At 36.9% G+C, this 13767-nt stretch overlaps 1 protein-coding gene across 1 annotated transcript in view; it reads right to left on the reverse strand.

Annotated features, from left to right (window-relative positions):
* slc22a16 (solute carrier family 22 member 16) overlaps positions 1–9223 on the reverse strand; it is a 17013-nt gene extending 7790 nt beyond the window's left edge. Inside the window, exons 1-5 of the mRNA XM_027177187.2 lie at positions 9072–9223; positions 5935–6408; positions 5416–5533; positions 4544–4858; positions 853–1096 (exon numbers count right to left, since the gene is read on the reverse strand). Coding sequence (XP_027032988.1) covers positions 853–1096; positions 4544–4858; positions 5416–5533; positions 5935–6408; positions 9072–9121 — 1201 coding nt within the window. The 5' untranslated portion in view covers positions 9122–9223. The remainder of the gene's footprint in view (positions 1–852; positions 1097–4543; positions 4859–5415; positions 5534–5934; positions 6409–9071) is intronic.
* Between the last annotated feature and the right edge of the window lie 4544 nt (positions 9224–13767).

Consider the following 13767-nt stretch of genomic DNA (forward strand, 5'->3'; position numbering starts at 1 on the left):
AGGAGAGAGAAGAGAAGAGGGATGAGAGAAGAAGCAGAGAGAGAGAGAAGAGCGAGAGAGAGAGAGAAGAGAGAAAGATAAGAACCAAGAGGAGCTCTCTCACTCTATCTTAGTTCCCTCTCTCTCTCTCTCTCTCTATCCCTCTCTCTCTCTCTCTCTCTCTCTCTCTCTCTCTCTCTCTCTCTCTCTCTCTCTCTCTCTCTCTCACTCTCTCTATCCCTCTCAAACACTTTTTGTCACTCCGGCTTTGTGTACCATTCTATGTCTCACTTGGTCTAGTCGCATGCTACAATTCCTCTCTCTCCCTCTCTCTCTCTCTCTCTCTCTCTCTCTCTCTCTCTCTCTCTGTCTCTCTCTCTTTCTCCTTAAAATGATCATCTAGGCTTACAGCTATGACTATAAAATAATAACCATACCAACAGTGACACTAAATGATACACCAGAGATACTAGGACCTCAGTTTGTAGTTACATTTGGTCACATGTAGCATTTTTCTTACTCCTTGCAGTCATTTCCTGCAGAAAATCACAGCTTGTCTTGTTACTAAGAAACCAGAAAGTGCTAAAGGCTCTGTAAATAAAAGCACATTATTTTTGTCCATTGTGTCCCTCTTAAATTAACATGGAGCCAAGCAAAAGAATTAGCCGTTACTATAGAAACGATAACATTTTAGAAAGACTGTTGTGTTCAAGGTGTGGAAAATGACTCAGCACTGTCAGACGGATTAGACCTGAGCTCTGAACAGTGCTGTGGACTATTTTTAATCTATCATGTGTTGGATTTTGATGTGTTGGATCTGATACCAGCTTTAATGTAAATGAAGATATCTGCGTATGTATGCACGCTTGTTACCAGCAAGGAAGAGGTTGATGTACTGGTTTCCCCCCAGGTTGACAGAGCCCAGGCTGAACACGTAGTAACCCAGTGAGCCGATGAACCAGATTGCCCAACATGTGGCGCTGCGTCCAGCCATTTTCCAGCTCCCGAACATGTCCAGGATGCTCAGCTTCTTCTCCGGTTCCTCTAGCCTGATATCACCGCTCGATTGCCTGTCCTCATGAAGCGCGTTCCCACTTTGCTCTATCAGCTCCGACACCTACAGCACAGAGAGAACACACAAATCAGGCTCGGTGATGCTATTAGAAAATAAATATGAAAGTGAAAAAGTGACAGTGAAAGTGACGTGACATACGGCTAAGTACGGTGACCCATACTCAGAATTTGTTCTCTGCATTTAACCCATCCAAAGTGCACACAGACAGCAGTGAACACACACACACCGTGAACACACACCCGGATCAGTGGGCAGCCATTTATGCTGCGGCGCCCGAGGAGTAGTGCCTTACTCAAGGGCACCTCAGTCGTGGCTGGCCCGAGACTCGAACCCACAACCTTAGGGTTGAGAGTCAGACTCTCTAACCATTAGGCCACGACTTCCCCCCAAATATAATGTTACTGTCATTTTTTTGTGAACATATGATATGTTGTATATTTTTAGATTTTAAAATTGATTTTATTTGGACATTATATTATAGAACATTCCTCTTAACAAGTCAAAAATAATAATTCAAAAAATGTCAACAATTTTGCTCAAGATTATTTTACACTTTGGTATACAAGCCTGAAACCACACAGAAAATATGGGATTTATTTATTTATTTATTTATTTATTTATTTAAACCTGAATATCAGAACATTTTAGAAGCTTCCAAAATCAATTTAAAATATTTAAGTATAATTATAATACTTTTTAATATTTAATACCAAGATGTCCTATTGAAATCGAATCAAATCTGCTTTGTACAAAACGTCAGATTTTCCTCATGCCTCATTTCCTCATCTTCTGTTGAAGCGTGCGATCAGCCGGCACTCTGATGGATTTGAAGTAAAATGGATCATAGGTTTTGTGCACAAACCCGTGAAGTCCACGGCAGGACGTGGTGTTCGGGTTCAACTGACCTGGTTCGCATTTTTACTAAATGTGTTTTGCGTTTGTTGTAAATTATTATTATTATTATTATTATTATTATTATTATTATTATTATTATTATTATTATTATTATTATTATTATTGTCAGCTCTATTTCATGGCAGTGACTGCAGCAATCACCTGTATTTGACAACTCAGTTCAAAATAATATGCATTTATTAAAAAATGTTTCCAGTTTTTCTTTCTAGATTTATGGTAAAAAGACAGAGGTCTTTAGTATAGTCAGTTTTGTTTCACAAATTAAAACTTTATTACTGTAATGGTTAGTCACAGGCGAATGAGGATCCAAATGCAGTCTGAGATTTAATGACAAAAAACAAGAAACAAGCAACAGATAAGCAGGCAAAACAGAGCAGAACACTGAGCGGAACAGGGAACAGGAACAGAGACATAACCAGACAACATACTACACCAACAAAGACTAACACCAGAGAAGTGGACAAACAGAGTATATATAGGTAACAGGAACCAATGACAAAGCAGAGACAATCAGAGACAAAGAAAACACAACTGGAGGAAAGATTGAGACATTTACAATTAGTGTCCATGGTAATCGAGAGGTGGGCGGAGCAAACAATTAACAACAGGACAAAAACACACAGACTTATTACAATTACAAAATCAAATGACACTTTCATTGTAAAATTTGATCTATATTGTTTGTATTTTAGTTAAAAACAATGTGCCTTAGAGACTTCATTCATTCATTCATTCATTCTTTTTCTACCAATTATCTGAACTTCTCAGAGAGCCAGGAGTCATCGGGCATCGAGGCAGGATACACCCTGGACGGAGTGCCAACCCATCACAGGGCACACACACACTCTCATTCACTCACACACACTCACACACTACGGACAAGTTTCCAGAGATGCCAATCAACCTACCATGCATGTCTTTGTATCGGGGGAAGAAACCGGAGTACCCGGAGGAAACCCCCGAGGCACGGGGAGAACATGCAAACTCCATCTGCACAAGGCAGAGGCGGGGATCGACCCCTATCCCTGGAGGTGTGAGGCGAACATGCTAACCACTAAGCCACCATGCCCGCCCCTCTGAGACTTTTAAAAAAATATATATTTAAAATTTTATTTCTGTAGTGCTTCTAAAACCCTAAACTTCTAAAAGAATTTCTTGAGTCAATTTGACTCGAAACAGCACCAAAGGGCCCAAAGACTGAAAATAGCACGAGGATTAAAGCAAAAAGGGGACGAACCAAATAAAAACAAAATTAAATCTCATGTGAATATGTCAAAGAAATTGTGAAATGAAATAAATAATTATTTATTATTGATAATAATAAAAGTAATTAAATAAGCCTGTTATAAATATTTAGATTACATTTATATCCCTGTAATAAATGTGATTTGTTAGGTTTCTTTTGCTTCATGTTTCTCATCCGAGAGTCCACAAGTCCCTTGTGTAAACTTGTAGATATTTAATATTTCAGATGACTGAAAAAAACCCATCTACAGACATGTGTTATCTGTTTGTAAAAGCTCTGTAACTAAAATAGCAGCTGCCAGGTTCAGAGATCACTGCATTCTGCCATCGCTATGGGGTAAAGTGAGAGCTTTGGCTCTACTCCGAGACGGTTTCCTCACTGTAGTGTCTTTATTTTTAGACTCGAGTGACCCAGTGGATTAAGAAACAGCTTCATATTTATATGATTTGTATCGGTCCATAACGTTTGAACGTTTCAACAGAACCTCACTACTAAAAGCGGAACGTGCGTTAATTTTAGCAAAACGGATTATTTACATTTGTGAAATATTTGCCAATATTATGTCGGTTGTGTTGAAACCATTTTAAACGGAAAAGTAAACACGGTCAAATAAAAGTGTTTTTTTTTTTTGACATATTGGCATCTTTTTCAAACTCGTCATTGACAATAAATCATTAACAGCGATTAATCTAGTTACCAGATCTTATTCTACCCTGAAGAGACATGTTAGATGTGATGTAGCTTTGCCATGAGGGAGAGGAGTTTTGTGTGTTTATTTTGTGATACATCAATTATCAATAACATTTTGTCAATATTTGTATATATTCAGGGGCGGTTCTAAAGGCGGGGCCACAGGGGCCCTGCCCCATGCAGAAATCTGATTGGCCCCCGATTAGCCTCCGTTCCATCATTTGTCCACGAGAAGAGCAACCGGAGAATTTTTCACAACGATCACAGATGCAATTCCACCCCCAAACAATTGGCGGCACTCGAGCGTTTGAAAAAGGTATGACTGCCGAAATGTATTTGCACCGTACTGAATACATTATTTTGTGTGCATGAATGTACCCTGTACTTGGCCCCTGACTGTAACATGTGGCCCCTTAAGGGCCCCTGTTACAGAAAAATCCAAGAACCGCCACTGTATATATTAAAAGGAGTTTTAGAGTTTTATGATAAAAGTTAAAAGAACGTGAGCGTCCGATTATATAACTTACAGTATATGTTCCTACTGCCATGAATACAAAGAAGTTTAATAGAACAATTCAAAAATTGGCTTCATAGAATGATTCTTATTAAAAATGTTCTTTATGCAGCTGTGCCAGTACCTTCACTCTGCGCTCCAGTCCATTCCAGCGTGCCATGGTATCCAAGAGCTCCTGGACTTCCCGGTGCCGTCCTTTAGCCATCAGATAGAACGGTGTCTCGGGGAACTTCCAACAGTACAGGAGAAACGGAGAGGTGCTGAGGGTGAGGATGATCTGGTAAAGCCACCAGACTCGGATCAGGTAACCGACCAGCGCGACCACCATGACGCCAACCGCAAATGCCGCATGCACGTGCATGGACGTCCACGTCCTCACTTTGCTGCCTGTGAACTCGGTAACATACACGAATACCACCACTAGATAGCCGCTCGAGACCTGCAGACACGGGGACATATCAGAGGGGGAAGATAGTAGTGCTTTCTTTTCTTCTTCTTTTCTTCCATGAATATTCACTCATATTTACCTGTATACACTTTCGCTGACGTTTCATTTTCATTTGTCTTGTTTTTCTCTATTACAAGTAGTATTACTTTCTACATACATTTCTATCCAGGTACTTCATCCAAAACATCGGACCATACCTGACTCTCTGAGTTATTAAAAACGTTCATGCTCGATATATAAAGCCGACTATAAACCAGTTCAACACTACCTTAGGAGATAGGGGTGAAGTCAATGGACTTTAAGGGAGTGTCTCTAAGAAGTTACTGTAAACATAAACAAAGCTTTCCACCAGACGATCGACATTATAAACGTTTTCTCAGCCACAGGGTGATTCTTAGACAAGTGTTTGATTTCATTTGATTTGATTTGATTTTATATATAACTGGTTCGTCATGCTGTATTTCCCAATATATTTATATATTGGAAAGAAAATGTTAAATTGACTTTTGCACGGTGGTTGTTTAAATTCTTTGCTTTGAGAATCTTACCATGGCTAGCAGGAAGCGCATCACCATGAAAGTGTAGTAGTTTCCTGTAAATGCCACAGTGACACCGAATGCAAACTGACACACACTGGTGGCCATCAGAATGGGACGTCTGCCAACTCTGAAGAAAGAAAACGGACCTTTATTATGTCATTTTCTGTTTTATATCCAGGTTTAGGAACCTGCTGACAAGTGTAAGGCACCAAAAATATGCTAAAATAAAATCCACAATTATTCATTTATTAGTAACAAATTAAGATGGACAGATTGACATCTTAGGTCTTAGGTGGATCTGAGGTCTATCCTGGAAACATTATCCATTGTATCACCTTGGTGCAAGCATGTATACAGTTTAATAATAATTCTCTGAAACACCTCAGATAGGCTATACCGGGCAATATTGGTCCCACTGGTACACACTGTGTGAAATATATTCACATCTTCACACGGTTCACGTCCAGTCCCAGGTCATTTTTTGTTGTGGTTGGGGTCAACCAGACATATTTGTGATATCAAGCATACCTATCAGCGATGTCTCCAAACAGCAGTGCTCCGATCAGGACTCCCAGCATAAAGGTAGGCTGTGTAAGCTTAGCTAGCCATTCCTTCTCACACACCAGGTCCCATTCTGTCACAATGCTCTGTTCTACCTGGCTATGATCAAAAACATAGCTGCTGCATGACTCTAAAGATTTGTTGCCAATAAACTCATACTGAAAGTCCTGGGTGTAGCGACGCAGCATTTTGCGACAGGGTCCGAGTTCCCACTGTTCTCCGTTAACAGTCCGTACCACCACCGGCCCTTTTCCGGGAGTATAAAACGGCCAGATCTCCTCCAGGGAGCTTGCCGAGTGGTTTCCGTAAAGGACATCCGTGATATTCCAAGGAGTTTCACATAGAAACTTGGGTGTTTCCACCAAGAAAACGGAGGCCAGGTAGTGAATCCCGCATGAAGTTGCCTGGAAAACAGCGGCGAAGTAGAGGCAGGCCTGAAACCTAGTGAAGGAGGAAGCAGTGTCAGTATGTTTGACCTCACGCTGATTAAGCTGACATGTACTCAAACACTCTACTCATAACAATAAAAGGATTCGTTCAAGGGCCCAACAGGGGCAGCTTGTTGGTGCTGGGGCTTGAACCCCTGACCTTCTGAACCATATGCCAGAGCTTTAACCATTGAGCGTGTATATAAAATGAAACAAACATAATTAGTGACTATAAGCAACAATAAGTCTAACGATATAACAATATAGAACAAAGAGTATAGAGAGTTTCTTAGTTTTTTGCTAAAAGTTTAAATATATATATTTTTTTTAAATCATCTCAATAAAATTCCATTATATATATTTAAATAATTCATTTTAACAGAGTTCCTCACACACTACACATTCTGTCCATGAAGTAATTAGCAGAAAATGTCACCATGTTAGTTAGCTCAAAACCTAGACTGAAATACAGAGCATGCAGAGATGGACAGAGAAATGCCAAGGTTAGAGAACGCTACAGATGTGGCTGCTGATGGCAATGACCTCAGAACAAGGTTCTCCAGCCCCGCTAATTACTCCACAGGATATGAAACACAGCACTCAAGGCTACATAGGGCAGCTATAAGAAAAATGAATAATGCGGCATTCACACTGCAGGAGAAGCAGCTAAAATATGACTTTACCTCATGTGCTACAGATATTAAATTTATCATTCTGTATACAGCAGTATTTGGTACTGATATTACTCTTTTATTCACTCACTCACTCACTCACTCACTCACTCACTCACTCACTCACTCACTCACTCACTCACTCACTCCTTTATTCACTCACTCACTCACTCACTCACTCACTCACTCACTCACTCACTCACTCACTCACTCACTCACTCACTCACTCACTCACTCACTCACTTGCTCACTAACTCACACACTAACTCACACACTAACTCACACACTCACTCTCTCACACACTCACTTACCCACTCACAGTAAGCGCTTGTCTTGGTCAGGGTGTATACAGAGCCTATCCCAGGAACCCTGGGCATGTCACAGGCTAAGGTACATCTTGTGTATATTAATCTTAGTCACTGGCCTGATTTTGGAAGGTAAGAGGAAACCAAAGAAGTTGGAAGAAACCCATGCGAACATGAGGAGAACCTGAGCTCAGGATATGAGCTGATGCAACCTCAGTCTGTATAATCAGACGATTCAGTTGACTTTTTCCATAGACATCACAGTAACAGACCCAACACTGTTCATACAACATTCTAAAAAAAATGAATAACAAATCTGCACCTTAGCACTAGATTAATGCGAACAATTACAATTGCAGAGAGAAATTTGTAAATATTGAGTTAGAAAACCGAACCATTGAGGATTCTCCAGGAGGAACCTGATTATTATTATTATTATTATTATTATTATTATTATTATTATTATTATTATTATTATATAAAGTGCACCAAGTACCTAAAAGCAGGCTTTTAAATGCCTGAAAAAATATCCTAAGCATTTAGAATCAAACAATTACTAATAATTTGCAGATTGTACACAAATAAAATAAAAAAAAAACAATTAATTCAGGTTTCAATGGATAATTAAAAGTTCTCAGTTTGCAAAATTGGTTTCATTTTTCAAAACTGTTGTTGAATGGAATGGAAAACCCTTGAGCGTTTAAGATTATACAGTTCCACATGGATGCACTATAAAGCTATATATATATATATATATATATAAAACTGCAAATATTTTTAGAAACCTGACCATCACAGTCATGAAAATCTTATTTGAGATTTTTGTCTCTATTATGCTATTATCGCAACTTCCAATCATCTGTTGTTGGTGTTTATTCAGTTACAAGAGCATTAGTAAGGTCAGGCATTAATATCAGGATGGTAAGGAGGCTCCAGTTCAGGTTCATCAGAAGACAATGTTCAGTATGGTCGATTCAGAGTCAGATTCAGGGACACTCACATTCTACCCCTCTAAACTTAACACATCATGTCTTGCTGGAGCTCTGTACCGCTTAGCTCCAATGACATGAAATTGTAATATTACTATTAATATCATACAATACATTTCTGGACAATTTTTCTTCAGCAAAGAACCACATATGAGAGTAGTGATCGGATGTCTACAGACCTTTGGACATATTTTGCACATCCTGGATGTGAACTTTAACCAAAAATTATTTACTTGTTTGCTTTTTATGTACAATCTGATTTCTTTTTGGATTTAAAACGAACATTTGAAACGCTTGTGTCGTGTCTTTTATCTTTTGACCTGAATATTTGAGTGAAAGGACTGTGCTTGAAATTGCACAATATCATACACACACACAATCCCTCTCTCTCACACATACATGCACACACACACACACATACACACATTGTACCTGTGTGTTTTTACAGACAGAAGTTACAAAACAGCAGAGAATATCTATTTGCTCAAACCCTATGATAACTGTGTTTACACTTTTAGCTGAACAGATGATTTACTTTCCTTATTCCATTGTAATAGTGTATCTTGTTCATAACATGATATAATGATATAATATAATATAACCTAACATAATGTACCATGACATAAAGTCCATGTAGGCCTGTAACTAATCGCCCGGGGACAAAAAACATCAAGCAAGCATACAACGACCAAGCAAAAACACCAAGTGTACCTTTTAAAGTGGCCAAGCTCGTCGAACAGGTGCTCCACACCGGATTTCATGTTGAAGTCGTGTGAGGTATTTGGATCTCATTGCCGGTGCAGAAACTACTTGTACATGTTGCCTACCAGACAGCCCAGCCCAGCTAAGAGGCGGAGGTTAGTGAAGGGAAATTTCCATTCTGATCACACAGTGAAATCAGAGAAGACAACACTTCACAGTGACACACCCGGGTAGAATTAATAATCATAAACTTCTATTGGATAATCTAATCCAGAATGATGTGATTAATGGAAATCAGGGAATTTTCTCATACTTTTCTGTCTTTATTTATTTATTTTTTTACATTTAGTGAGTGGATGCAGCAGGTGGGAGTGCTGAAGGTTTGAGGATCATTTGTGACCCCACACGGTGACGCTTGAGTTTCAAAATCGGTTGCAAATGATATATATGTAAATATATAAATATATATAAATCAAATCCCTTTTTAGACTAGACAAGACATTGAGGTGAAATGAATTCTGCCTGTAACTGAATTTCATTTTAAAAAAACTCTGAAAGCTAATATGAGAGAGCGACTGGTACTTGCTGAACATGCTGAATGAAGTGTGTCAGTGTGAGAGGGGTCACTGCCCTGGCAGCTCCTATATTTAACTTTTCACTATGAGTTTGTCTCAGTAGTGAAGCTAAAGAAAAAAAAATCTCAAAAAAATTCTAGAAATGTAATAAAATAAATTATATTAAAAAATAATATGGGTAAATGTTGTTTTAGTGCCCTTAATTCATTTTTGTAGATCTATGAATGATCATTTTTGGTGTAAAATTTAATATATATACATAGAAACAATATGGAGGGAAAAAGTGGAGTGTGGTGATATTAAAGCTTGGATCTAAAATGTTTAGTGCAGAAAATCTTTAAATATTACGTAATATATATATATATATATATATATATATATATATATATATATATATAGATATATAATATATATATATATATATATATATATATATATATATATATATATATATATATATATATACATACATACATACATACATACATACATACATACATACATACATACATACATAGATAGATAGATAGATAGATAGATAGATAGATAGATAGATAGATAGATAGATAGATAGATAGATAGATAGATAGATAGATAGATAGAAGACAACATGTCCATACAAGTGCCATTTATTTGACCATAATTATTCTGAAGAAACAGGATGTCATGTTACAGACTTAATTCCAGACTTACAATGCCATGGATTAACATATGTTGAGACAAATTATGCTCTTTAACAAGAACACACATTATTCACACACTATAATTATAGAGCAGTAAACGTCCTCTAAAATAAATGTCATATATGCAATTACAGGCTTTATTCATCTTTAATAACAACAACAACAACAACAACAATAATAATAATAATAATAATAATAATAATAATAATAATAATAATAATAATAATAATAATCACTATTATTGAAGAAGAAGAAGAAGAAGAAGAAGAAGAAGAAGAAGAAGAAGAAGAAGAAAAAGAAGAAAAAGAAGAAGAAGAAGAATTGTTAAAAGTAGATGAGGACTGTTTACTGTGGACATTTTCAATCAGTATAAACAAATGAATTGTTTTCTCACTGTGAACCTGATCTAAAGTGAGTCAGGACTCTCAGTGCTTTCAGTGTGACGTATGTTTTTCCTTACACACTATCATAGTGGTTGGACTTGGGGCATTTCTGAGAACAGAAATAGGTTTGATATCAACAACATTTACTTAAAATAACATAAAATACCATATTTGTTTTGTAAAACTTTTTTTATATTAAAACAGAAATACTTATGCAACATTCTTAAATGAGCTTCAGATTAACTACCAACATGGACACATGACAAAGACCTTCAATGATGAACTTGGACACAACACAACAGGAGCAAATTTATTTTTTTGGCCTCTTCTTTGGAAAAAAAGAGTTAAGTATCAGAAAGTGTTCAACGCAACATAAGGTTAATTCACAAAGTATAATACATAGAGGTTGGGAATAAACAAAAGGCAGTCATGTGCAGCCTGAGGTAAGAAACTAATAGTCATGAAAAAGAAGCTGAAGATTGGTCTCCACCCGACATAAAGACTCCAGCAGTCTCTGCTTCTGCTCATGGTAAATACTCATGTTCCATGGCCCCTGTCCACGTCCTAAATCATGGCAGTCATGATGAATTTAGAAAGAAACTTTGTGTAAACTTGAAACTCTAGAGACATTTTCTGCAATACAACCACGCATACACAACCTTCATTACTGCATCCAGCTGCCAAGTTCCCACTCATCAAGGTTTCTTGATAGAGTTTATCAGAGTTCACTGTGTCTTTGTGTAAACATAGCGGAAAAAAAAACTTTTGTGGCTCAATAATAAAACAAGTTCAATAATGCAACACAACTTTGTTGCCATTAAATCAGTTCAATCGATTTTATTTCAATTGAACTTTCAATAGCACAAATTCGGCTTTATAGAAGCCGAAGGATATAGAAGGATCTAAATGTTGAATAGAATAATAATAATGAAATATACATTTTTTGGAAATAAAAAGGAACCAGAGGAAAGAAATGATGCTATATAAGCGCAATCTGATTTTTATAGATGGCTTGGAGAATTCCCTGTTGGGACACCAGGGGTCATCCCAGAGTGTGTGTTTTTTCTCTTTTTTCTTTCCCACCTGTGCCTTGTGTTTTTGTTTATGTTTTGTGCTCTCATGTGTGTTTGCCCTGCCATATCCATAGCCGGGTCCAACGCTGCACACCAAATGTTTCATTAATTACATCCCCTATTTATACCTGTTGTTGGTTGTGTCCTTGTCATTCTTTGTTGTTTGTTACCTGATGATCTCTGTTTTATTACTTTTGGTTTTTGTACAGTATCTTGTTTTGCATTTATTTGCTTAGTTTTTCCCCAGGGTTTAATAAACCCCTATCTGTTTTCTATCTCAGGATTTGGGACTGTATTTTTGTCCCTTTTCTAACAAAACCAAGAAATCTATTCAAGCTTTAACATGATGTCAGTCTTGCTAATGTTATCAATTGCAAAACCTTTTGTATCAATTGTGGCCTGTCATCATGGTTTCTGAGTGGCACCTTCCACAATAATTTCGTGTATCTCCAGACAGTTTTTGTGTGGGTGATGCAGGTCCATCCAGAAGTGGATGTGGATCAGGCAGGGCTGGGGAGCAGAAGGGGTCAGGATCCTTTATTAATCTATTTCTAGGAATATTTTACTATTTTTATAAGCTTTGCAATTTCTTTTTCGAGTGGCTCATTCTTTGCTAATTTTAAGCATTCATTTTTAGAAAAAACAAAATTAGTGTCAATAGAAAGAAAACAAAGTTTAAAAAATAATAAAAACCTGTCTAGAAATAGGGTTAATAAAGAAACCTAGATACATTTGACTAGATTAAAGATAGTATCACTTGGTAAGATGCTATTTTTGCAGGCATAACATTTTTGGAGGATTTGCTGTTATTAGAAAATCAAACTTTGACTGACTTCAACTTCACAAAAGGCAACATCACACTAACCCATCATTGATGATTTTCCAACAGTATCTTAAAGTGCTGTATTGCTTTTATACCCTGACAAATGCTAAAAAATGGCAGTGTTTAATTGATTAATGAACAGCACATAGTCATGTTTATCTATGTAATGTTCAAGGGTTCCCTAAAGACTTTTCACCCCTCTCATTTTAAATAAATAAATAAATAAATAAATAAATTTTTTAAAAAAATACAATAAGACCAAAAAAAACATTTTTTTCTGATACTGAGAAAATGGAATGTCCAACATATAAATGATGGAAAGATTATTAACTGTTACAAAGACTCCTTTCAAGAAATACCCAAATTTTATGTCTGTACAATAAGATTATAACATGATATTAAAATGAAAACGAAGAAAGTCTAAAAATATGAGTTTAATATTGGGTTTATCCGAGCTATGCTAAATAATTTGAAATATATTACAAATATTTTTATTTGTCCAACAGGAGGCAGTATTGAGCCATGCATTAGAGTATTGACACAGGGTTCAAAAGTTCAATGCTTCACACGTCTGTAAAACCTGAAATACCTGGTAGCTTTTTATTATTTATTATTCTTGGTATATTTATTATTAGGCAAATTGCAGTCAAAATACCAGATGACAATTAAAATTCAATTGAACTACATTTGGTTTGTATAGTTGACATTGTCTGAGAGCAGCTTTACAGAAAAATAAACGTTTTATAAGAAAATAATAATTTAAAATAGTTTAGGAGATACAACGCATCTCAAGGTAGCTTTTTCACATCAGCAGTGTCTGGACTTCCTTATATGGTCATCGTGTCCTGTGCCTGCTAATTTGTTGCCATGACAACTAATTAATCACAGCTATTTCTTTTGAACCAGAGAGTGTGCTTAAACATGCTATCCTTTATACAGCTGTATATAGTCAAGTGGATTTATGTAACAAGGAGTTCTGAGTTGTTAGAAGCTAAAACTCAGGAGTAAGAACATACTGAATGAGCCACGGCTGAGGGACACTTACAGTAGCACATACACATACAACAGGGAAACTTAACGACATAAGTAGAGAGCTGTGATTAATTAGCTGCCATGGCAACAGGCTGCCAGGCACAGGAAACAATAACCATATAAGGAGGTGACAAGC

This window comes from Tachysurus fulvidraco, chromosome 9, assembly GCF_022655615.1.
Source record: "Tachysurus fulvidraco isolate hzauxx_2018 chromosome 9, HZAU_PFXX_2.0, whole genome shotgun sequence".
NCBI lineage: Eukaryota > Metazoa > Chordata > Actinopteri > Siluriformes > Bagridae > Tachysurus > Tachysurus fulvidraco.